General features: G+C 38.2%; 1 protein-coding gene across 1 annotated transcript in view; it reads left to right on the forward strand.

Annotated features, from left to right (window-relative positions):
• The window catches only part of LOC145666674 (uncharacterized), a 282,579-nt gene that overhangs the window by 240,560 nt on the left and 15,791 nt on the right, over positions 1 to 26,228 (forward strand). The window contains exon 8 of the mRNA XM_081734149.1: positions 15,527 to 15,683. Within this exon, the coding sequence (XP_081590275.1) occupies positions 15,527 to 15,683 (157 nt within the window). The remainder of the gene's footprint in view (positions 1 to 15,526; positions 15,684 to 26,228) is intronic.

Here is a 26,228-nt window from a genome sequence, read left to right on the forward strand (position 1 = left end):
TCCTCATGCAATTTCTATTTAGTCTGATGAATTTGAATATATTTGGGTCAAATGTGGCCTTATGATGATAAGTTGAGGTTCCGAGTGACGTGCCGTTCATTTATCGCAGCATACACAAAATCGTCGGGCAGAGTTCTCTTTCGAAGGCAGTCAAAACCAAACCAGAGCTATTATGGAAAAAATAAAAAATACGGGTTCTTATATTTGTCTAAAGATACTGTATACTAAATTTCATTGCAATCTGAGATGGTCGGGTGACACCCCTGTACGATTCGGCGTGGAATGACCCTTTTACTTTCCTTGTGTGTATTTAAGTATTTCCGATGAAAAATTACCTCAATAATGTATCTACGGACAATTTGAATTCCCTGGAAATTCTAAATACATTGCAATGCAAAGGCAAAATTCCAGCTACAGAAATTTAAAAATTTAGGCAATTTGTGTTTGCACAATGCACTAAACTTCAGTATTTGTGCATTCTACAAATATTTTTATACACAAACATGTGTATCTAAAAAATATAAAACCTTTCTGATACAAAATTCACCTTCTGCTGATTGTTTTGCTACATTCTGTCGTATCTCTTAATACACATATGAGTGACATTATTCAGAAGAAATTTTAAAATGTCATTAGTCTAATACGTACAATTAATGTCACTGGTGACGAACAAATTTTTAACTGCCAAACTCATTGGCTAAACAGGCAAACTGGCAAACTCATTTGGTCAAACACCCAGTGGTGAACCAACATTTTTTCTGGGGAGGCACAAGTCAGTCTGGGCAGGGGGAGCGCAAGTGTCTGGTCCACTTTGGAGTGTTTTGAAGGTCAACTTTGTGCCTAGGGATGGGCACGAGCGAGTTCGAGCGAGTTTTCTTTGAACGAGTCGAGTCGAGCCAAAACGAGCAAAATCGAGCCGAATCGTGTGTGTAGTTCAAGTACTCTCTTCAAGTATCATACATACACAATACAATTATTATCAATGACACTACTACTACTACAACAACTTATTATTATTATTATTATTATTATTATTATTATTATTATTATTATTATTATTATAAGGGCCGCCGTGGCTCATTGGTAGAGCGTTCTTGTCTGGTGCATGGGGTCCCGGGTTCCATCTCTGCTCCCGCCAAGTGAACACCGTGTGCATGGGTTTCCTCGGGGCTCGCCCATTTCCTCCCACTTTCTTCATTCCACCATTTCATTCATTTCTTATCATCCCCATCTCCTTTAGCCTAGCCGACGTAAGAGTGGGACGTAAAACTCAAAGATTTATTATTATTACAGTGTTTTTGCTTTGCAATCGGAAGGTCCCATACTCGAATCCAGAGTTCAGTATCCCGATTGAGGTTTTCCAGGATTTTCCTCAGTTAGACCCGGTCAATGTTGAGACGGTACCTTAAAATACAGACCCTGGCCACCATCCTTCCACTTCCTTTCTCAATGTTGTTATTATTGTTGATTTGTTGAGTGCTCCAGTGTAAAATGGCCTCTGAGATTGTATCTGGTAGCTTAGTAATGTATAAATAAATATATCTCTCGTGCAGTTAATTCTGCAAAAGATGGGTGATGGTGGGCATGAAGTCATACGTTTCCAGGTACATATACACTTCCTAAGAGACTACCACTTTTACGATACTTTTTCGATGCGAGACAGACACAAACTTTGTCTCCTAGACTATTGTCATGGTCTGTATATGAGTAACTTAAGACACAATCTATGCTACATTCGCGAATTGTTCTCTCGGGATTCGTGTAAAATTGATTCAAATGCAAAGTTCTCCGCGGCCCAATGCATATTGCACTAATTTTAACGGTCCATGTGTAATTTGTATATTTATGGGCCTTCATATATCCAGAATTCAATCATACACTACTATAACGCTCGTGAACAAAATTGTTTTTACACTAGCTTCTATAGATGGAACTGGACATGAATGTGGGTATATACAAAACAAATTGGATCAAGTATTGGGTCAAAGAATTGTTGTGAATGAATATTAGTCTAGTAGTACTTTACTGAGTAAATAGACAGAACGATATGAAGGAGAGATTTGTGTCGGATAAGCACAACAGTGGCTTGTGATTGAAGAAGACAAAATTATGTATGTAACACTGCTGTCAGAAATAAGATAAAGTATGAATAATGATAATATATTGTAGATTATTATTATTATTATTATTATTATTATTATTATTATTATTATTATTATTATTATTATTATTATTATTATTATTATTATTAATTTCAGCACGCAAAGTGTCACACATATAAATATTTTGTGAAAGCAGAGAAATGAACTTGTTTTTCCGATTGCCTTTGTAAATAGCTGTGGGATTCTTCCTGTTATTTGAGGAGTGTCTGCAAATTTTGACTACCATAGCTTTGCTTAAATAAATGACACACTGCCGCAGAAAAGTAATATTGTTCTTCTCCTATTTTTATTGCCTAATATAAAAAAGGAAAGAGCTTAAAACTATTCAGTAAAGAAAAGTCTGAACCTCTGTAGGGACCTATGATTACAGATTCCGTTTGGTGGTAACTTGTTTACTTGCAGAGTTGCAGGGCTGTTGAACAATAAACCACACGTGTTCAGTTGCAGTCCAGTCTAAATCTGTAAGAACGTTTGCCTCCAATGAATAAGATAAAAGAGAATTTCCGACCATACAAAATATTAAGAAGCAAAGTCAGCACTTTATTTACCATGATATGTGGGGGGTGCGGTAGCTCAGTGGTAGAGCGTTCCGGTGCTTGGGGCCCTGGTTCGATCTCAGCTCGCGCCGTATGGACTTTGTGGTGGACAAACACCGTGCTCGTGGGTTTTCTCGGGGTTCTCCCGTTTCCTCTCTTTCTTCATTCCACCATTTCACTCATCTCTCATCATCACCGTCTCCCAGTGTTGGGCAAATTTCAATTGAATTAACAATTAACAATTAATCTGTAAATTTAATTGTTAATTGCAATTAACAATTGAAATAAGTAATGGTTAATTGTTAATTGCAGTTGGCCATTAAAAAAGGAGAATCAATTGCAATTGATCAATTGATTGAAAGTAATTGCAGTGGAAAGTAATTGCAATTGAATTCTGTAATTCAATTGCAATTGAAATTAATTGGCAATTGATTCAATTGCAATTGATTTCCACTGCAATTACTTTCAATTGATTGATCAATTGCAATTGATTTTCACTGATTAATTTTCAACACTGTAGTTCAGAGAGGGCGTGGGGCAATGAAAACTTTAGCCACGACCAATTGACTCACCACTCGTCGTGACCCACGACCCACCGTGACCCACTCTGACCCACCACCCGCCATAAACCACTCTTACCCACTGCGACCCACAGACCCACCAAAACCCATTGTCATCAATTCTGACCTATGATTCACGCCCTTTTCTCTACTGACTAAAGAGTTTAAACTTGTAATAAAACAAGCCTATAAAATTATCACTCATCGGAGTTTGAATTTTTACGATCAATAGCTCAAGCACCGCACTAATACAATAACGGCGGATCTCACCTTTCTAATATAAATAAAATAGAGTTTGTTCGTGTGTCTATTTGTCTATCTTTGTGCGACCTGTGGACGAGACGAGTGGACCGAAACTTTTCAAAATTTGGTCACGGGTAGCTTGGTCTAGGCCCCAGACCAAGACGAAGAGCTTTTTTTAAATTCCTTACTAGGGGTCTCCAGGGGACGTTTACCGGTACCGGCCTGGGGACCAGACAAGTCGACCGAGAGTTACCAAATTTTGGTCAAAGATACCTTGGTCCAGGTCCCACACCAAGGCAAAGCTTTTTCGAAAAAAATCGAACCAGGGGGTCTCAGGGGGGCGTTTACCGGGACATGTAAAAGTAGTAGAAAATGACCGATATCAGTGTCGATTTCATAGTTTTCGCGGTCGCTGAGATCAATGGTGAAACTCCGATCGCATTAACTTCCAAATTCACCGTATCCGGCTACGGGCCGTGGGTCAACGAGGGGGGGGGGGGAATGCCGAAACGTACAAGTAATCCAAAATGCCGATATTAGTGTCAAATCCATAGTTTTCGCGGTTGCTGATATCAATGGTGACACTACCACTAGCGATGACTTTCAAATTCATCCACCGTTGTATGCGGGCCTTGGGTCACCAGAGGGGGAAATTCCGAGACATGTAAAAAAATAATCGAAAATGACCGATATTAATGTCAAATTCATAGTTTTCGGGGTAGCTGAGCTCATTGGTGAAACTCAAGACCGCGTTTACTTTCACATTTAGCCCCCATCAGATAAGAAACGGGGGCATTATAACGGGAATCACGAGACATGTAAATAATCCATAATGACCGATGTCAAATCCGTAGTTTTCGCGGTGGCTGAGATCAATGGTGATACTTTCATTAGCGATGATTTTCAAATTTAGCCACCATTGTATGCGGGCCGGGAGTCACCGGGGGTGGGGAATTGCGAGACATGTAAAAATAATGAAAAGTGACCGATATTAGTGTCAAATCCATAGTTTTCGCTGTCGCTGAGATGAATGGTGATACTTCCACAGGCGTTGACTTCCAAATACAGCCCCCATCGGCTGCGGGCCAGAGGCATTGTTTTTTTTTCAAAATTGGAACCAGAGGATTATAGGGACTTTTACCGGCATATGTAAAAAGTAGTAGAAAATGGCAGATGTTAGTGTCACATTCATAATTTTCGCGGTATTAGTTGGGGGTTGGTGGGGGCCAGAGGAGATTTTTTCACAATACGAACCAAGGGGGTCTGAGGGGGCGTTCACCGGGACATGTAAAAGTACTAGAATTTGTGTCGAATCCATATTTATCGGGGTTGCTCAGACCTATAGTGACACCCCCGATAGTGTTTACGTTCAAATTCAGCCCCCATCGGCCTTCCCAATGAAAACACAAATATGGCGGAACAAGTTAATGCTGTTCCGTCAGGAACGATTTCGAGGTCGTTTCCTTCACATCGTCTTGTGCGTGTTTTCTACCGTTTTGTAAGCCTATTTCCACGTTTTGTGATTCAATGGTAGTGGGTCAAAATGGGCATTCAATGTGGGAAGAAAACTGATCCACTCTCCCACCAGTATCGAATTTCAAGGTCGCTTTTTTCGCATTGTTTAGTGCATATTTATACCGTTTCTGCGCATACTTTCACGTTTTGTAGGCCAACGAAAGTGGGTCAAAGGCGACCTACAAATATGGCAGAGAAAGACATATTCATTCCACTTTCAAGGTCCATTTTGACCCTCTCCCACTGATGCACAAAGCGACACAAATCATGTATAAAAAATGTGAAGGAAACGACCTCATTTGATGGTGACGGAACAGCATTAAGTTATTCCGCTATACTTGTAGGCCATTTTGACCCATTTTTGTTGTCGCACTAAAGTGGAAATAGAAGCACTAAAGTGGAAATAGGAGCACAAAACGGTACAAAGCAGGCACTGTACGATGCGAAAGAAACGACCCTCCAAATTCGATAGTGGCGGAACAATGGCTCTATTTTCTCACACATTGATGGACCATTTTGACGCATTTCTGGTGATGCTCAAAACGTGGAAGTAGGCGAACAGAACGGTACAAAATACAAACTAAATGATGCGAAAGAACCAACCCCGAAATTCGATAGTGGCGGAATAGTGAGCCATTTAACTCCCACTTTAAAGGCCCGTTTAACTCACTTCCGGTGACGCACAAGACGATGAAGTAGGCACAGAAAACTTTTTGAAAAATAATCACTAAACGATGCGAAGGAAACGACCTAGAAATTCGACAGTGTCGGAACAATGGGTCATTTTGGTCACACTTTGGAGGTCCATTTTCACACACTTCTGGTAACGCGCAAAACGTGAAAATAAGGGCACGAAACATTCACTAGTCGACACGAAAGGAAGGACCACGAAATTCGGTAGGTATAGTGGCGGAGCAGTGGGTCATTTTCGTCCCACCTTCGAGGCCCATTTTGACCGTCTTCCAGTGACGCACAAAACGTCGAAATACGCGCACAAAAGGGTATGCGATGTGAAATTAACGACCTCGAAATTCGATAGTAGCGGAACTCTTGGTCATTTTCGTCCCATCTTGGAAGCCCATTTTGACCCACTTCAGGTGACGCATAAAACGTGGAAATAAGGGCACGAAACGGCACGAAAATCCACTAGTCGATGCAAAAGGAAGGATATCGAAATTCAGTAGTGGCGGAACTCTTGGTCATTTTCATCCCACCTTCGAGACCCATTTTGACCGTCTTCCAGTGGCGCACGAAACGTCGAAATAGGCGCACAAAAGGGTACGCGATGTGAAATTAACGAACTCGAAATTCGATAGTGGCGGAACAGTGGGTCATTTTCGTCCTATCTTGGAAGCCCATTTTGACCCACTTCTGGTGACGCACGAAACGTGGAAATGGGGGCACGAAACAACACGAAAATTCAGTAGTCGATACGAAAGGAAGGACCTCGAAATTCGGTAGTGGCGGAGCAGTGGGTCATTTTCGTCCCACCTTCGAGGCCCATTTTGACCATCTTCCAGTGACGCACAAAACGTCGAAATAGACGTACAAAAGGGTACGCGATGTGAAATTAACGACCTCGAGATTTAATAGTGGCGGAACTCTTGATCGTTTTCGTCCCACCTTGGGGACTCATTTTAACCCACATCCCACGACGTACAAAACGGAAGTAGACGCACAAAACGGCACAAAACGATGTGAAGGAAACGATCTCGAAATTCATTGGTGGCGGAAGAGCAATAACTTGTTCCGCCATATTTGTAGGCCCATTTTGACCCACTTCCGGTGATGCACAAAATGTGGGAATAGGCGCATAAAGCGACACAAAACACGCACAAAAGATGCAAAACAAAGTACCTTGAAATTCGTTGGTGGCGGAACAAGTTAATGACGCCGTGAGCACCAATATAAGTATATACTGTAGTTCTTACCAGTTGGCGCGGTGGGTCAGTGGTAGAGCGTTCACCTCCGGTGCTTGAGGTCCCTGGTTTGATCCCAGCTCGCGCAGTTTGTACTTTGTGGTGAACAAACACCGTGCTCGTGGATTTTCTCGGGGTTCTCCCGTTTCCTCCCACTTTCTTCATTTCATTCATTTCCTATCATCACCGTCTCCTTTAGCCTAACCGGCATAATCGTGGGACGTAAAACTAAAGATTTCATATCTTTTTTTGTAATTCTTACCATCAAGGCTGAGTACTGCACGGTCCAATTTTTTAGCCAAAGTAGAAGCCCAACCGGAATAGTGATGTCAACCGACTCGGATCGGTTCAACTGAGCGTACAGCTTGAACTGGCTTGTTGGGATTACCCATCGACTGGGCTCAATTGAGCCAATGGCTTGAACCGGCTCCGTTGAAACGAGTCCATAGGCTGGGTTCGAGTCAGCTTAACTGAGCCGATGGCTCGAACCGGCTCGGTTGGGGTAAGCAATCAGCTCGGGTCGGCTCGGCTCGTGTGAGCATCGGCTCGAGCTGGCTCGGTTGGATGAGCTGTTGGCTCGGCTCACTTCTCGGTTCGGCTCGATAAGTGAATAAGCTGTGAGCGAGCCGCTTGAGCTGTTGACAACCCTAAACCCGGGTCGAGCAGTTTTGAACATAGTTGGCTGGAGTCCCATAACTTTTAATAATTTTTGGCTCGAGCCCGAATACTTGCTCCTCCTGAACTCAAACCAAGAACCTCGTGACCGATGTCCTTGCCTCCTGAAGATTTCTTGACGACCGAGATCGACAGTCAACTAATTTTTAGTATTCCGATACAAACCGCCTATATTCCATGTTTATACAGGTACACGGTGTTATAATGATAATTAATTATAGTAGTAGTAGTAGTATCATTGATAATTATATTGTCTATGTATGATACTTGAAGATAGTAGTACTTGGAACTACACAAAGAATTTAACTCGAATTGGCTCGACTCGACTGGAAACTCGATCCGAATTCGAGTCGAGTTGGGGGAAATTTTTCGAGCCGAGATCTCAAGTCGAGCTCAAAGATGTCTGCTTCGAGTCGAGTCGAGTTTTAAAGAAAACTCGCTCGAACTCGTTGGTGCCCATTCCTATTGTATGCATGACGGGCATATAGAGTTCTTTCGAGGGGGATAGAACCATAAACATAATATATTTTAAAAAATACTTAGTTTCCCGGCTTTCTTCCCATGGGGGGGGGGGGAAGGATGGTAGGTATCTTATTTGAAAGTACCTTTAAGTACCTTATTTGAAATATGTAAAACAGTAACAAGTGGACAACACAATACACACACATCTTCTTATCTTCAGTTTTAATTGCTGATTTCAATTGCAATTAACAATTACAATTAACAATTACAAGTTTCAATTGTCAATTGCAATTAACAATTAAATGTTTCAATTGCACCCTTTGCAATTGACAATTAACAATTAAAAGTTTCAGTTGCCTGGTTACCAATTAACAATTAACAATTGACGAAAATTTAATTGCAAATTTTATGATTGAATTCAATTGCAATTGAAATTAATTGTCAATTACAAATTGAAATCAATTGCAATTGAAATCAATTGCAATTGATTTTCAGAGCAATTACTTTCAATTGATTGATCAATTGCAATTGATTTCAATTGATTTTGCCCAACACTGCCGTCTCCTTTAGCCTAACCCAGAGTTGGCGTGGGTCAATGAAAACTTTACCCACGACCCACTGACCCACTGACCCACTCTGACCCACCGTGACCCACCACATACCATGAACCACTATCATCAACTGTGACCTACTCTGACTCACCAAAATCCATCCTCATCAACTCTGAACACGATCCACGGCCTCTTCTGTACTGATTAAAGAGTTTACACTTGTAATAAATCAAGACTGTGAAATTGTCACTAATTGGAGTTTGAATTTCTAGTCAATTGCTCAAGCACCACTCTGTTAAAATAACGGTGGATCTGACCTTGATATAATATGGTAAAATGTTTGTCAGTGAGGAAATTGAAACAGTCCGAGGTGGGGGGAAATTAGTGTGTGCCTAAAATATACTTGTACTAAGAGAGTATTCTTTCAAGTGTTAATTTCTGAACGCATTCCGAAAGAAACTTCTATTTGCAGGAAAATACCCCTGTACAATATGGAAAAGATTATGGTTTCTCAGTTCACAGTATTTTTTTCACAAAAGACTTGAAAAATCAGTTTTTCATAGTGTATAAAGGTGCTCGGGTACCCTATGTGAGAGCATCTCCATAAAGTATGCTCATAATTGTAATTTGTGTAATCACTAATACACCACGTATGCATAAATGCAATTATTATGAATATTTAATCAAAGTAGTTTACCTAAAGCAAAGAAGAGACTTAAAAAATTAGGTACAAAGTTGAATAACACAAATAAGCCATTAGTAATACAAGTATACATTTTCCGTAACTCGTATCTTTCCACCTTAAAACAAATCTGAAATCGGGTTTATTTCCTGTTGGTAACATCTTCGTGGTAAATCATCCGCAGCGGAATGTCCATCCTTCAGCCAAGAAATAACTAGGTCGTCTACTTTGAGCTTGTCTAGGGTAGGGTTATTAACATTGATGAACAACAAGTTAGACAATGTTTGAGCACTTAGTCTATTTCTAATATCAGTCATCTGTAAATTCATAAGAGGAAATCCCCGTTCGCACTCTGTCGTGGAAATTGATAATACTTCTACCCGATTTCTGCAACTCCTCAACGACAATCTGCTTGTTAGACTTAAATCTGATAACGATTTTTCTTGGTCAGTTTTGAAATACTCAGCAAGAAGTATCATCTCTCTATCACCATACAACATTTTTCCATATTGACCATGTCAGTTGGCAATGTCGACTCATGGAGAACAGAAACTTCATCTACCACACCTTCGATAGGGAATCTTGACAATAATATCAATTAAAGCCTGATAAACTGATGATTTTTTATTTGTTTATAAATTTAATTTTTGTAATTACAAATGAAGGTTTGATGACATTACTAAGTTCCCTACCCCGTGTAGAAAGCGAAAGGGAACGAGGTTCCTGGAAAGTGTTCATAGGTGAATGGGAATTTCCCTCCTTCCCTTTCAATTACCACACTGATGTTTGCCATGTGCCAAATTACGATGAATTTCAATTAAATTATCATAGTATAATTATTTCCTTGTTTAATTATCGATACTTTTCAGTGGAAAAAAGGATGAAATTTGAAGGTTCCAAATCAAGGTAAGTAGACCAACGTAAAGGAAAAAAAAAGTGTAAAATTTTCCATATAATTATGCGTACACAGTGGAAAATCCGTTCTCCGGACAACGGTATATTGTACAAATATACGGTAGGTATCCTATTGCTTACTATAAAAATCAGTACGGAACATACCTTATCTGTATGCTACATAGGCACTGCCCTTAGATGTTACATCATGCCGTTGCAGGATGTCTGACATCTAACAGTTTTCCGTATATCACATGCATATACTTATGTTACCTTCGTCAGCTATATGTTATATACGTCCATTTGTATGTGAGATCCTGACCGCCTATATTGTTTCATACAGAAAGTACGTATAGATGGAACACTTATACAGAAAGTATTATAAAACATGCATTTTCAGTTATACGTCTGCTGTACGTCAAGTCCAAAAACTACAGGAATTACGCATGTAACCTATCTTTTTAAGTACGCCACCTACAATTTTTTTCTCAGTGTACATTCCAAACTTAAAATTTCCGTGTAATTAAGCTTACAGTACAAATTTTATGCCTATTTTTCTCACAACTTTATGGGTTGATTGCCCTGTGCTGTAAGCGCTCCATGTAATAAGCATACGCTTCAGCAATTATTATAGTAGAAGGCAATGGGTATATAAAGCCAAGTACTGTATTTTTTGTTTCTGATTGTTTTTCTTAAATAACATCGATCGTTTTCAATCATTTTTACAAACCAATTCACTACCAATTTTCCATATATAGAAAGTGCTCCCCCATATAGGAGAATTTAAAAAAATGATAGGGCACATTCTGTTTATTTTCAATAAAGAGTTAATAGACTGAATTTCAGTTCCGAAAGTTTAACGGCGAGCGAGATACTATTTTTTTTCGCAAAACGTCGGATCCTCACTACCTCCTTAGGATATTATGCATTATAATGAAAGCAATATAACATTCCAGTTTGGATTAAGCCCTAACTATATACCAAAAGTAATTTCATTTGACTTTGCAATTTGACCGTGATGATTAGGCACACATAGTTACATTCATTTTTTATACAATAATTTATATATTACAGTGATTCAAAAATGTAATTTTTCCAGCAGTATAGCTCCTCTATAAACTCACAGGTCTCGAAAGCCAAGTAGTAGTATAAATCCTATTGCTATTATTACAATTAAAAATAATTATCAATATCCAAAAGTTCCTGAAGTTCTTTTTTTACTTATTTAGATATATGCACCTCAGGTAAATAGACAGAAACAAATGAAAAACGAAGGAAAATGAAGGTCTTGAAAGTAAAACGAAGACAAATTTACCAGTCTTCAGAAGATACTGTCTACAATGTAGTGAGCAGAGTGAGTCGGTATATCATACTGAGTCGGTGGGTCGCAGTGGGTCATGGTGGGTGGTGGGTCACTGTGGGTCATATGCTGTTGACCCACGACCCACTGACCCGCCGACCCACTGACCCACTCCATCTTTGGCCTAACCGGCATAACCGTGGGACACGAAACTTAAAGATTTCATTTCATTTTTACCATGATACGAGAGGATTTAGCGAACATCATGATAATTGTCACTTCTGGTATAATTAAGTTATTAGGTGGAGTGACCACAAGGGAAACTTGTTTGGTATGTGTCATTGTATCGAATTGCATAGGAATGATGAACTTTCTTATCATACATACTCGAAGGTCGGAAAATGTGGCATACAATTATGTTTCCACGAGTTGCCCATATTATACAAATAACAACATTGTTATCCGGAATAAGCTTTTTGCAAATATTGGTAATAATAATAATAATAATAATAATAATAATAATAATAATAATAATAATAATAATAATAATATGTAGAAACTAGATGAGATTATTCTTCTCGCAAGAAATTCTAAATATGAGGAATTTAAAAATACCATACGAAAATTATACAGCTAAAGACAATATAGGAATATTACGAAAGAGTATTATAAAGATAATTTAAAGTTAAGTATGATTTCTTTTGTCACTAGAATACTTTATAATGATTGATACTAACAGAAAAACAGACTAATAAAGCAATATGTTAATACTGAAAAATTAGTAATTTCTCCATATAGCCTATGATAAGATATTCAGAAAAGTGATCAATTTTGAATTATCCCTTTTATTAATCATTCATAATGGGAGCCATTTCAACACAGCTATACAGTCACATATATAAAGACAAGGAGATTTAATTTTGATGATTATGGTTGGAGGGGGTAATTCGAGATATATATGATAAAATATTGGAAAATATGGTAAATTTTACGTATTGATTAATTAATTATGAGTATTCATAACGTGAGAGCTGCTTCAACAAGGTTATAGCATAAAGGTGTATACCAGGAGATAAATTGATAACGACATCAATTTGATTAAAGAGGGGTTACATGGGACACATCCTGTATAGGCCTATATCCATCTTAGAATACCCCGGCAACGCTGTTATTTTTGTGTTCTGGAGTTAGCAGTTATCTGAATCACCGCGGTGCTCAGCCCGGGTTTGGGGTTGTCAACGGATTGAATGGTTCGGCTCACAGCTCATCTACTATCGAGCCGAACCGAGAAGTGAGCCAAGTCAACACCTCACCTAACCGAGACAGCAAAAACCGATGGCTCACCTGAGCCGAACCGAACCGATTCGGTGGCTCATCCTGAACGAACCGGCTCTGGCCATCGGCTCAATTGAGCCGAGCCGATGGCTCATCCCAACCGAGCCGGCTCGAACTGTTCGCTCAGTTGAACCGAGCCGAGCACGTTGACATCACTACCCCGGTTGGGCTTCTGCTTAGGTTCAGAAATACGACCGTGCAGGTCTCAGCCTTGATGGTAAAAACTACAGTATATACATATATTGGTGCTCACGACATTTGAGGCTGTCTTTTTATTTTTAAAAACAATCAATTGTGGTCTCGTTATCGCGACGAGATGAGATGCAAGCAGTGTCCCCTGAGCAGTGTCTCCTGAGCAAGACTAAAAGTATTCCACATTACGGCTTTCATTTCTCATGGCTTTCGCTTTCCAGTTTAATCAGGCCATGATTTCAAAACGAGCTAAAACGAGCTAAACGAGCGAGCCTTGTATCAAACTCGACTCAACTCGAAACTCGATCTCAAAAACATTAACTCGACTCGAGAAAACTACCTTTGACTCGGCTCGAAACTCGACTCGAATTCGAGGTGTATTCCCACTTTCGAGAGTCCTATTAGCGACAAGAACTGTTAACTGTCCTATGAGCGACCAATTCGATCTGTTAACTGCTTTATGAGTCACTGATTCGTTCATACTAAGATAATGGAAGAAGATAAGGTTACCTCTTCTTTAACTTGTTTCATGCTAATGTGAATTAGAACCTAAAAAAATATACTATGAAAAATTTCGCTCTGCCTGAATTTAATACATGAGAATGCTCTGATTACATTAACAATCTTTTATACGTTTTTCCTAATATTATATTTTTGAATTAATTTCTATGAATACATTGACTATATCAAGGGGAAAACTAACTAAATACATAGAGTATTTATCTATGATTCTAATATAATTAAAAATTTCATGCTAAAATTATACGGAGCATAAGTTTAGATTGAATATGTTTATGGCATAAGAAAGAAATCAGAAAGAGGTAGGGGCACCCGAAGAAAAGTTTCTAGGGAAGGGCATCTCCTATCACGTCTGGTATATCTGATATTTAATATATGTGGTTTGCTATATTACGTATACATTTTGTGAGCCAGGAAGGCAACCCCTGCCTTTCAATCGGGCGCCCATGGAAAGAGGATGTTCACCACTTGAGTACATCAAAGAAATCTAAAAACACGGTGTATTCGAAGAAATTATTACACAAGTTACAAATCTCTCGCAGGACTTAACAGTTCGTCTAGTTATAAGGTACTATTTCAGATTGCTACACTACAAGCTTTTATGTATAAGTCAAAACAAGGGAGGAAGGCAAATTAAGCAATTAGTTTATGTTTTTGTAGCTTACAATAGTGAAGAAGGTAGTTTAAAGATTTCGTTTACAATTTGGATTGTTTAGAGTAAACTGCATTGTAATTGGTGGGATTGGTTGAGAATAGCCAATCAGATATAAGGGATCTCAAAAGCTGACTTTTGTCATTGACATTTTTTTTTTCATTTTATTCACGGCGAAGCTGTTACACGTTTAAGTTTTTCAAAATAAAATATATTACTTTGCTTAGTGAGTAATTAGATTTGAATCAAATTAAGTACAGAAAACAGATCTTTTGAAGAAAGGGGATATTACAACTGGTTTTCAATAATTACATAGGAATATACTTTTCATGGAAATATCCCTGTTGTCTTGTTAAATTATTTGATATGTTTTATGTCAAATCTAACTCAAAATTAAAATACGTTTTATTTGCACTCACAGTAGAGGAAAAATATATTTGACGAACAGTATCACTGGCACGCACATATTTCATACCAAGGTTGTTCGGGCGCTAATAACATCAGAGGCAAACATACTTTACGAGATGGAATCATATCATCTTCTATCATCTCAATGTAAATGAATCGGTCGCTCATAGGACAGATAACAGTTCCTGTCGCTAATAGGACTGTCGCTTCTGGGATTAATTCGAATTCGAGTCGAGTTTCGAGTCGAGTCGAGTTTCAGCTCGACTCGTGCCCATCCCTATTTTGTGCCTCCTTTACGAGTCTTTGGGGGTTTCGGATCCAGATCTGAAACCGGTTTCTAAGTTCCCGGACCGGGTTTTCGGATCCAGATGTAGAACCGGATCCTAATATCTGGTTTCGGTACAGGGTTTTTCGGAACCGGTTCTGAAAACTGGATCTCCAAGAACCGGTTTCTCGTGGAGCTGGAACTTTGTGGCCATTCCTAATAAATACAACGTATTCTGGACAAATTTCGAGGGACCATAGTGTATTTAGTGTTTTTCTAGCAACGCCTGGTGTTTCAGTTGCAAGTAAACAATAAAGTGAAAAAAATGTAAGATTTTGCCTTAACATATTATTTGATATTGTTATTCATGTCGGACTATAGGGCTGTATATAATATAGATTAATGTACATTAAGTGAACTTGTACCTTTACATTTTAGAGAAATTTATATTACTTCATTAACACCGAACCTCTATAATATTCTTATAAATAGAAATTGCGCGTGGATTTAGGCAGACGAATCATATATATTTCTTTTATAAAACTGTATTTATTGTTCCTCTATTACGAAACTTTAATTTGTAGTATTAACTTATAAACTTCACTGAATAAGTTATTTCTTGTGAATAAGTTGATCTGTTGTTTTTTCTTTCTTAGTTTATAATTGACATCGAAGGTGAGTCGCAGCCAATGATAATTGAAATGCCTGTAATTATTGGCAACGTTCCAATTCAGAAAGTCTTCCATACATTTCAATCTCCAGGCAAGGACGAGACTCAGTTGAAATTGCCCATTTATCACTACAAAGACTTCCGTAAGTATCAAACGATATTGGTGTTTAATTTTACTGTACCGTATATTTCTGAAAGTGTGAAATTTATTAGTAACAGTACACAAATAGTATACTAACATGTACCTCCAATTGTTAGTTTTAGGAAGAATCACCAAGATCATTCGTACTTAAAACTTTGATTGAGTCAACCCATATCTAGCAAAGCAAATCACAACCACCAATAGCAGAAATCTCAACTCTAAATCTTGTAAGTGTAGAAGCAGAAGCAGATCATGTACGTACAAGCAGATCATTGTAAGTGTTCTAGATGCCGTCAGCAAGCGAATTTTAGTATTCGTCATTCATCTTTTGACTCACCCTCACCACAATATATTGCATTTCCAGAATGACTTCTTCGAGCCACAAGGACTGTTCTTCAGCCTGAGATCAGTATTCTCAACGTTTCTAATGGGGTTTTCTTTGTTAGTTCTACTTCGATGGCAAAAACATCGCAATCTAACTAAATCTTCACACTCAGGGTTTATTACAGATAAATCCTAATATTCGCTCTACTCGGCTTATCTCCGTGGATATGCAGTCTCCATATTCCACAACACAGTGAGCATGCATCATTTTAAGAAACGTAGAAGTAAACAGAAATAAACAAGGACAGAGCTGCATTTCTAACTGAATAATGCAATGGAAGGAACAATTTTTATTTAAGAGGATGAAGCTTGTTTATATCAAACTAGGAACTATTTGAGTGCAGACTATCGAAACCTACACATCCTTTCCATAAACTCCCCAGTTGCTTCTGGGTAAAACCGACTTACATCACCAATGCATTTTAGGCAGGATTGTTACTGGTAACTAAGCCAGAGTTTGTTACCTCTGAACCTAAATAAACTTTTCAATTTGGTATGCTTTAGGAATAAGAACGTGAATATATAGTCAACATATTGATTAAGTTCACAAAACTGAAAAACCATACTTCGGTGTGTTTGTAGAGGACAACCGAAATACATTTTTACGTCGTCTGTAAACATTATTAGCTAAAGATGGTTACAAGATGTGTATGATGATGAGCAATTGTGAAGCCATAGCTCGAGGGAGACGCCTACAACATTTTTGTTAGAAAATCTACTGATATTGCTCTTTTCTTTGTAATTTCGCTTCTAATTCAATACTTGTTTTCCTAGTACCTGAACATTTTTTCTTTTGTGGGAAAATAAAATTTCGGTTCCTGGGCTAGGACCCGATTTTCTCGGAAAATTGTTTTCGAGATCGAAACTTAAAAAAAAAAAGTTCAATTTTCTAAACAGAAACCCTATAGCATCCATTTATCCCTATAAGCTCTGGTGCTTTAACAATAAATTTTGATAGAAAATATTTAGATGAAGATAGTATGCGTGTAAATAAATAATTATTATAATGTAACCAACAACATTGAGTATACATATACAGAGACGGTGATAAAAATAGTAGAAGCTCCTGAAAAAAGTGCAATTTCAAGATAACATTCGTTGGATCATCTTTCATATTCAAAATACATCTTAGGCCAGGGCGCAAAATTTCCGGTCGCCAGGTCGCCTTTGGCGACTAGAAATTGAGAGCTGGCGACCACTGTTCAGTAGGAATGGTTTCTGCATAAACTCACAGTGCTGCGCAGTTTCTGTTTCTCACAAAAAGAATTGTCACTGAATGAGAGAAAACACGGAATGTAAAGTTTTCACAACATTGTAATTCTAGTCTTAAAGTAAGATATCTTTTAACATGTGTATGAATTGTCCAATTCAAAATTGATTATCCTAAATCTAATTGTCTGGTTTTGAAATTTCATACCCTGATGTAATCTTTCTTTGTCAAACCAAAGTCCGTGGAAGGGGGGATCTCTCATAATTTGTACGTGAGAGATACTGACGGCCATCAATTTCGGATTGACGAGTGTGTCTGATTTTGAAATTTTGCGACCTGTCTTAGGTGACATGAGAGGGAGTCATAAATATAACGAATGGTAGCAACTTGAAAATTAAACCGTTCCACGTGCACTACACTGCATCACTCAATTTCATGGAAAGTCGATGGAGGCGGAAATCTGTGCAGGCTTTGTATCTTTGAAACGGAACACAGGTGATGAATTATTGTCATTCAAGCCTCGGAATTGAGTGTGTTAGAGGAAGAGTTTAATTTTATCACGATATTCGTGACATCACATCCGAACAGCTCCATTTATGTAAATGTGCACGCTATCATCCTGGAATATGGCGTTAATGCACGTAAACAACATATCAACTATAGGACGCACACAGTCTTCTAAAATGACAATTCGCGGGCAGTGACACGACTATTGAGCGTCAGCAAAGAACATACTAAAAATTAGGATATTGCGCTACTCACAGCATCATAAAAAGACGCTGCCACGTTTCAGGGGTAGAAACACTGCAGATCATACGCATCTTTCGGCACCCGCCATATATAAACATCATCCATAATTTGAGAGGAGGTGAACCATGCTACACCAGTGGTTCTCAACCTAATTCCTTTCACGACCCCCAATTATCACATCCTCTTACCAGCAATCCTCTTATAATTTCTGGTTTGTAATAAGCTTGTGTGGGGTTTTTAATATACCTACTCGTAGATCTTATCATATCCATCTATTGCTATAATAGTAGAAACCATTTCTTGTATATATAGTGGATATGGTAACAGTAATATTTCTTACGATGAAAGTGCTGGTTCAAGATGGATATTAAACCCTTTCATTGAAGAGGCCATCAAAAAAGGAGTTCTAAACTACAACTTCTCGATCAACTAATAGAATTATCGTCCGGCAAGACCTTGCAACTGCTTTTTTTGTAACGAAGATTGGACAAATTCTGGCTGAAGAGGAGAGAAGAATATTCTGGTCTGGTGTTTACTGCTTTAAAAATAAAACTTCCATTTGCTACATCGTACCTGTGCGAAAGTGGTTTTTCTTCCATGGTTAGCATTAAAGTGTTCCGTGGTAAGCAAATACAAGAAATCACTTATCAATTGAAAATGACTTGATAATATGCGTCACGAAAATTCAATCTGATATTGCCGCACTAATGAAATCACACCGTGCTCAGGTATCTTATTAGCTTTCAATTTGAATTGTATTTCAATATGTAGGTTTTGTTACATTTGTATTTTTCTAGTATTTCAATATTCAGTTGTCATTACCTTCATATCGTACTTCTTTCATTTACATTGATTTTTGAACGCACTGTACCTGCTGAAAATGTTAAGTAGGCGTTTTCTTATTCTTAAAATGTATATAAATAAAAATATGCCTCTCTGAACAAAATTCAAAATAATATTTAAAAATATTTTTCGGTATCAGATTCTAGTTATATTTATCTCTTCCGCTTACCTTCGCGACCCTCAGGTTGAGAAACTCTGGTTTAGAGGAAGTTGGGACACGGAGAGATATTTTTAATATTATATAAATTACAATATTTATACAAGCAGATTAAATATAATCAAAAATGACTAATAACGCTTTTCCCATGGTAACAACCAATATTATTAATTCCAGGAGTTACGAAACCACACACAATCGTTTAACTTCAAATTTTTCAAAATAAATTGGAATCAAATTTCGATATTAAAACATAAATTAGTAATTTTTGAAGAATGCATTTAGTAATTTGCTGTTGCTTAAGAATAAAGATGTTCAAAATACTTCATTTCTTAAGAGTTCGAAAATAATTTCTATCTGGAGATAGTTGTTAATATAAGCTAACGATCGTAATCTAGTTTGTCATTATGAGGTATGTATTTATGAGAATGTCTAACATTTTAGAATTTAACTTTCCGAAATTGCATTACTTCTGAATTACAGGTATTTCTCACAGGGCTTCTTGGGTTGAGTGGAAACAAAGTGATTTAAAATATTATTTGCGCGTTCACGAAAAACAAATCCGTTCAAAATGCCTCAAATAGTTTGCAGTTTGAAGAATAACACATAGAGTTGTTACACTATTAGAAGTAGCAACAAGGATGTAGCCACGGGGAAAATGGGAAGCTCAACTTCGCAGATATTTCTTGTTTTCCTAGGTCGTATGGATTGATTAAATGTATTATTTAATACTTGAATGTGTACAGTAAATGAAGGATATTTATATTAGATTGGGGCGAGTGAAGTAACCACCCCAGGTACGTCATTTCGAGTCCAAACAATATAAACTACAATGATTAATTAAAATAATCGCCATCTTCAACAATAAACGTTTGTCATCGCTCAGCAAAGGATTGGATTCTGTGGCAGAAAAGAGTCTGAAGTCTGAGTTGCGAGGAAGTCCTCAATCAGCTGCATCGGCCAATACTCAGGGAATGTCATCCCTCCGAAGAAGGGGCCCACATGCCGGAATAGGTAGTACCTAGTGGAAGAGATATCGGGATTGAGGAAGACTTTCACATTGCAACTCACGGAGAATTTTTACCGTTCTTTGCGGGACGCTATGTCTGTAGATGTATTGTTGAGTGCTTGCGGACATGTTTGCGGTACATTTGATGGAATTTAGCACTGTTATGATCTGCAGTAATGGTTTTACTTCACCTGAGAAAGACATGATAGATCACTGTTACCATAGAGCAACATGCTAGCAACAACACGTTTTGTGGGTGGAGAGGTGGTTTAGGAAATCTTCCTGGATGTTGATTACAATACAACAATTGTTTGATTGTTTACGATTGCCCTACCAGGCCTATTTTGCGTCTGAAGTGACAATCCGATACAAAAAGTTCTGATTATTCCTTGCACTCAAAGAACTGCATACCTCCAGAAGGTGGTTCTTGTTGGCCTGTGTCAACTGATGTGGTGCGCTTGAGTCCAACTTTCTCATTTTACCTAAGTACCCGCCGAACTACACTGCTATGGTGTATCCCTAATTCGTTTTCAGTGACACAAATACCTTTCCAAGGAACCACTTCCACATCATGCCTAAAGAGGTCATCCGGACATAATGTTAGATGCTGCCCACGGGGTTCATTTTACAATGTTGTGTCAGTGGAACAAAATTTGACAAGCCAACAGCGAATTTGTCAGTGCTGATGCAAATACACCATTAATGCATTCTGCGACTTGCTGCACAGAAATTTAGTTGGTAAAGAAAAAACACTCGCAATTGTGTGTTCTTCTTGGTGCAGTTTTATGTGACACTGTTCAACAACAGACTACCTCTTGCCTGAGTATCCCAACCTGTTTGGCGGACTGTAACGAGTTTCTGACGTTACACAGATGACTAAGGTGTTGTGTTGATGAGGTGTTTCTCACAAGACTTCAAAGCAGACATTTTATTCGCTCCCATCTAATAATAGAAAGTAAAACATAGTTTTGTTTATAAAAAAAAGTAAAACGTGTCAATACGGGATACCTTGTAGGTCACAAGATTGCTTTTTGGTGATTAATTTTCAACATTAACATGGATGATCTCGCCAAACATTGTGTTACATTGGCGAAAAGGGAATAAAACACAACTTGCATTTGAAATGAAGTATTGTAAAATACATTTTCAGAGAACTTTCTAAAGAAATCTGAAAAATCAAAATGTTGCAACTATTTAGAGTAAATTGAGAAAAAGCAGTGTCCGAACTTTCCAAGTAATTATTAGTGAAATACTGATTAATAATCCACTGTATTACTCTCAAATGTTGAAAGGGATGCACTAACTGCGAATGTATTACTTTACTCTCCCATAAAGTGTATGAATTTAATCTCTTTTGCTTTTCCTGTTTTTTTTAAATATAATTTATACCGATATAAATACAATATTGAACAGATGGACTTCTACAAACAACTTTTGTTTCGGTATGGATAGTTTATTGGTGTATTTCCTTCAACCTATGATTTTATCTTTACACTATCAAGCCCCAAGTTCCATCAAGGCTTTCTTTGTTTGGCTTATTCATTGTTAAGTTCAATGTCTTCCTCAGATGAAGTCTGGATTCCGAAGATAAAGTTCGTTAAGAGTTTTCAGATATTTCATGGAACGAAATCGATTTGACATCTTATGTAAAAGTTCACTTTATATTATTTAATCAGATTAATATAATACTAACAACAACCTATATACTAAAGTAGCTTGTTTTCTCGCAGTGCAATCACGTGGAAACATGTAGAAACCAACAAAATTTAATAGCTATAAGATCTCTGTTCTTCCATGTATCAGTCTCTGCTCAGTGAATAATGGTTCTCAACTAAACCTCAAATAATCAAATGGATTTTGATAATTATTTTACCGATTTAAAATATTGTTCTATCTACATGTGTTCGATTTTTGCGTTTTACGTACCTTAGGAAAACCCACAGGACCACCATCGGTTGTCCTCGATGTGAGCACCACATGTCTTGGTAATGACCTTGCACCGTAACTTCCATTGTAGAAGGCTCCGTTGAAGTACAGGAACGGAAGAGAATCTCGAGCTCCTCCTTATGATAGGCTTTCCAGAGGTCACAGCAAGTAGTGATTTGACGAGATGCTAGTGTTCTTTTCAATAGGCCGAAGCCACAAAAATCCATGGGACTGATGTAAGATTACTTCACTGGTATGACCAGGGAGTACCCTAGATGTCAGTATCTGCCGTAATCTGTTGCAGAAATTTCTGTGTAGAACGGGTTGATAAAACCTTATCGATATGCATAGGACCTAATTTGTTGCATTTCCGTACAAAGGGCAGATATTCTGTAAAACTTGTTGTAAGGATGTGTTGCTCATAATATGCGGAGTTGATTTTGCAGTTTTAGGCACCTTCCCAATCGTTAACTTGCCTTCACTCCACTATACCACGACAACCAGAAATCCCATCGAGAAACTTACTTTGTACTGAAGGATGAAGTCCGGACGGTTGTTTGCGTGTCCTGGAGTGGATGTGACGGCTCGAATTTTGCCACAGTCTAATAGATAAATTTATGCTTCATCTTGTGTGGCAACAAACTTTAGTGGATCTTTCCCTCCGATCGGCCTCAGTAAAGTCATGTCCACAACTGCTAAACACCATTTAAAGCTTTAATTTGACACGCAATTTGAGACTCACAGCTGACTGTACTATGTGCAATCGCCTTGAGATCACACATTGTGTAGAAGGGTTTCCCTGCAGGGCTATTTGACGCAACTTCCGAGCTAGAGTTAGAGCACCGCGGTACATGGTCGCTTTCTACCCTCTTTACTGGATGAACGAAGTGCTGGAACGTCGTGGGATTGATGGTGATTATGTTCTTGATAGTCGCGACTCCAAAGCACATTCATTTTCTCTGCATTGTTTTTGTACCTATGTTACGAAAAACTTGGCATGGAATAGTAGTACGATGCAGTCTTCCCAAAATCGGTTTACCTTGGAAACCATGATACACCACACACATGCTGGCTTTCGCCTGCTGTGTGAATCACGAGGATCCTGTGAGGAGGGGGAAGGGGTTAAAATCGGACACTTATATACGGATTAACTTTTTGTATTTTGTATACACTTCAAATTAAGAATCGAAGTGTCAAAGGAGGAATAAGAAAAGGCTGCCTCCACAACAATGGAAAATTGAAGTTTCTTCACACTCCAACATCTAGAAATGCTCGTTTTTCCATCGTAGTTTTGTAAAATATAACCTTTTAGTTTTATGTAACACGAGTATGTTTCTTAGGCTAAAGAGGACGGATGATTAATGAAAATTAATGATTATAAAGGAATTGGTGAAGTGAAAATGTTGTTGAAAACGGGAGAACCCGAGAAAACCCATGGTCATAATGTCCCTACAACTCTTTTGGCAGGGTATCGAACCAGGAACTCGTAGTACCAGATGTGAACGCTGTATCATCTAGTCACTATGTTCCCTCACTACCGCTTTGTGTCTGCAGATAGTCAAGTGCAAAAAAATACATTTTAGTTGTTTACGGTTCATCGTAAAGACATGAACAGAGTTAGAAAAACTAAAGTAACCATCGTCAAACAAGAGACCTGGCTTTGACACACTGCTCATTGAACGATAAGATATGTAGTACTTTGTTCATTTTTATCCTTAAACAAGCGCAATATTCTTCACACATTGCTAAATTATATTTCAATGTCGAAATTTCATTCCATTTTGAAATGAAATACTTTTATTCCAAGTTAAACTGTGTTGTGTATGGTTTAGTGGAAGGAAAATTGATATAAGTAATTTTCGGTTACTAACGGAGAAATTAAATGCCTTTTAAGTGGTTTCTACATGAATATTGTAAGTTATATTTAATTAATACTTAAAAGTATCTTCCCATACGCCAGCTTACTTTATACTATTCGTTGCGAATTTAACGGAGGATTCTGAAAGAAATTGAAGAAAAATAGCTCTTACACACTCTGCTTGTGCTTCAATTTTGCACTGTTTGGGTTTGTATTTCTCTTCCTCCCTTTCAGGCATTGCTTGTGTAGTAATAAATCCAGTGTATTGTTAAACATAATGCAATTTTTCTTTGATATAAATTTAATCCTTAGGAGCTCTTGGCTTTTTGGGCTATTTTTGAGACTTTCAGTCAAGCAGCTACTGCATCGTCACTATTTATCCTAGGATCATGGTTCATACCTCATTCTCTTCAGAATAGAGCTGGCTTTTAAATGATACCACTTGCATGCTCATACCATATACCAGAAGCGGGAAAAAATGTCAAAGTGAAAATTTCGGAGGAAAATTTTTTTTCTCGAACTTTGGCCCCCCTGGACCCCCCTGTGTGATCGTAGCCATCTAAAAAAAAATCTGATAAATAGTACTTGGTATACTGAATGTGTGTGCCAAATTTTAAGTTTCTATCTTGAATAGTAAGGGCGGGAGAAGTTTTATTAAAAATTCCCACAATGCCCCAAATCACCATAAAACACTATGATCTCAGGGAAAAAAACATCCTGAGACATCCCTAATTACCCTAGGACTATAATCCGCCAATCATTCTCTTCAGAATAGAACTGTCTTTCAGGCGGTACCATTCCCGTGTCTCCATCATGTATCTAAGGCGGGAAATTCCTGAAAAAAGGGATTTTTGGGGCAAAATTTCCCTTTTTTCAACTTTTGCCCCTCTGGATCCCCCCTGTTTTTACGCAGAAATCGGAAAAAACTTCTGGTAAATACTACTCGGTGGACTGAATGTTTGTGCAAAATTTCAATCTTCTACGTGAAAAAATAGGCCCGCCAGAAAAAATTTCCCTACCATGCCCCACTTTTACCCTATACAGAAGTATATTTCGATAAAAAATCACTGAGACGGCCCTAATTACCCTAGAATAATAATTCGACCGTCGTTCTCTTCAGAATGGAATGGCCTTTCAGACGGTATGACTCACGTGATCCTATCGTGTATGTGAGGCGGGAAAATGACGAAAAACGGGATTTTTGGGGTAAAAATATCCCTTTTTTAACCCTTTGCCCCTCTGGTTCCCCCCTGTTTTAACACTGACATCGGAACAAAAAATCTGGTAAATACTACTCGGTGGACGGAATGTTTGTGCAAAATTTCAATCTTCTACGTTCAAAAATAAGCCCGCCAAAAATATATATACCGACAATGCCCCATTTTTCCCTATATAGAAGTATATTTTTCAAAAAATCCCTGAGACATCCCTAATTACCCTAGAATAATAATTCGACCGTCATTCTCTTCAGAATGGAACGGCCTTTCAGATGGTATGACTCACGTGGTCCTATCATGTATGTGATGACTCACGTGGTCCTATCATGTATGTGAGGGGGGAAAATGACGACAAACGGGATTTTTGGGGTAAAATATCCCTTTTTTTTTACCCCTTTGCCCTCTGGTTCCCCCCCTGTTTTAGCACTGACATCGGAACAAAAAATCTGGTAAATACTACTCGGTGGACTGAATGTTTGTGCAAAATTTCAATCTTCTACGTTCAAAAATAAGCCCGCCAAAAAATAATGAACATAGGCTTAAAAAGGGAAAAAATACATTTTAAGATTATGACGTCATCACCTCCCATGTCTGGACGCAGGACGGTCTGAAACCATACGTAATGTCTTCTACAATGTCTCTGGACTTGAAAAACAAAAACAAAAACAAACAACAACAACAAAAAAAAAACGGACGAAAAAGCTCAAATAGAAGAGAAATAACGCAATGTACCATGGAAAACGCGTATGGTACAAAATGTACCATAAGATCCCCAAAGGGATAAAGGTAACCAAGAAAGTTCTGTCGCTCTTTATGAAGGTCTGGGTTCCATTGGCCCCCAGATCGTGAGTTGAATGCGAATGAAGATATGGGAAAGATCAATTGTTGCTGTGATTATATTCAACATACTACTTGGTTGTGGTAGTTCAGTCACACCGTGAACTTGTGAACATGTGACTCTACAGAGTGTCATAAGGGTGTGTATGCTGGACGAGTTCAAAGTCGGGTCAAATGCAGCTGCAGCGGGGCAAAAGATATGCCAGGTCTTTGACTACGCGGACAGTGCAGCGGTGGTTTAACAAGTTTAAGGACGGTGATGAAACATTCGAAGAAGCGTCAGGTGCCGGAAGACCAACACATGTACAAAATGAAGAAAGGTGGTATTTATTTCTTTTGGATTTATTTGGGTGCG

Source organism: Thermobia domestica, chromosome 12 (assembly GCF_964235325.1).
Source record: "Thermobia domestica chromosome 12, izTheDome1.hap1.1, whole genome shotgun sequence".
NCBI lineage: Eukaryota > Metazoa > Arthropoda > Insecta > Zygentoma > Lepismatidae > Thermobia > Thermobia domestica.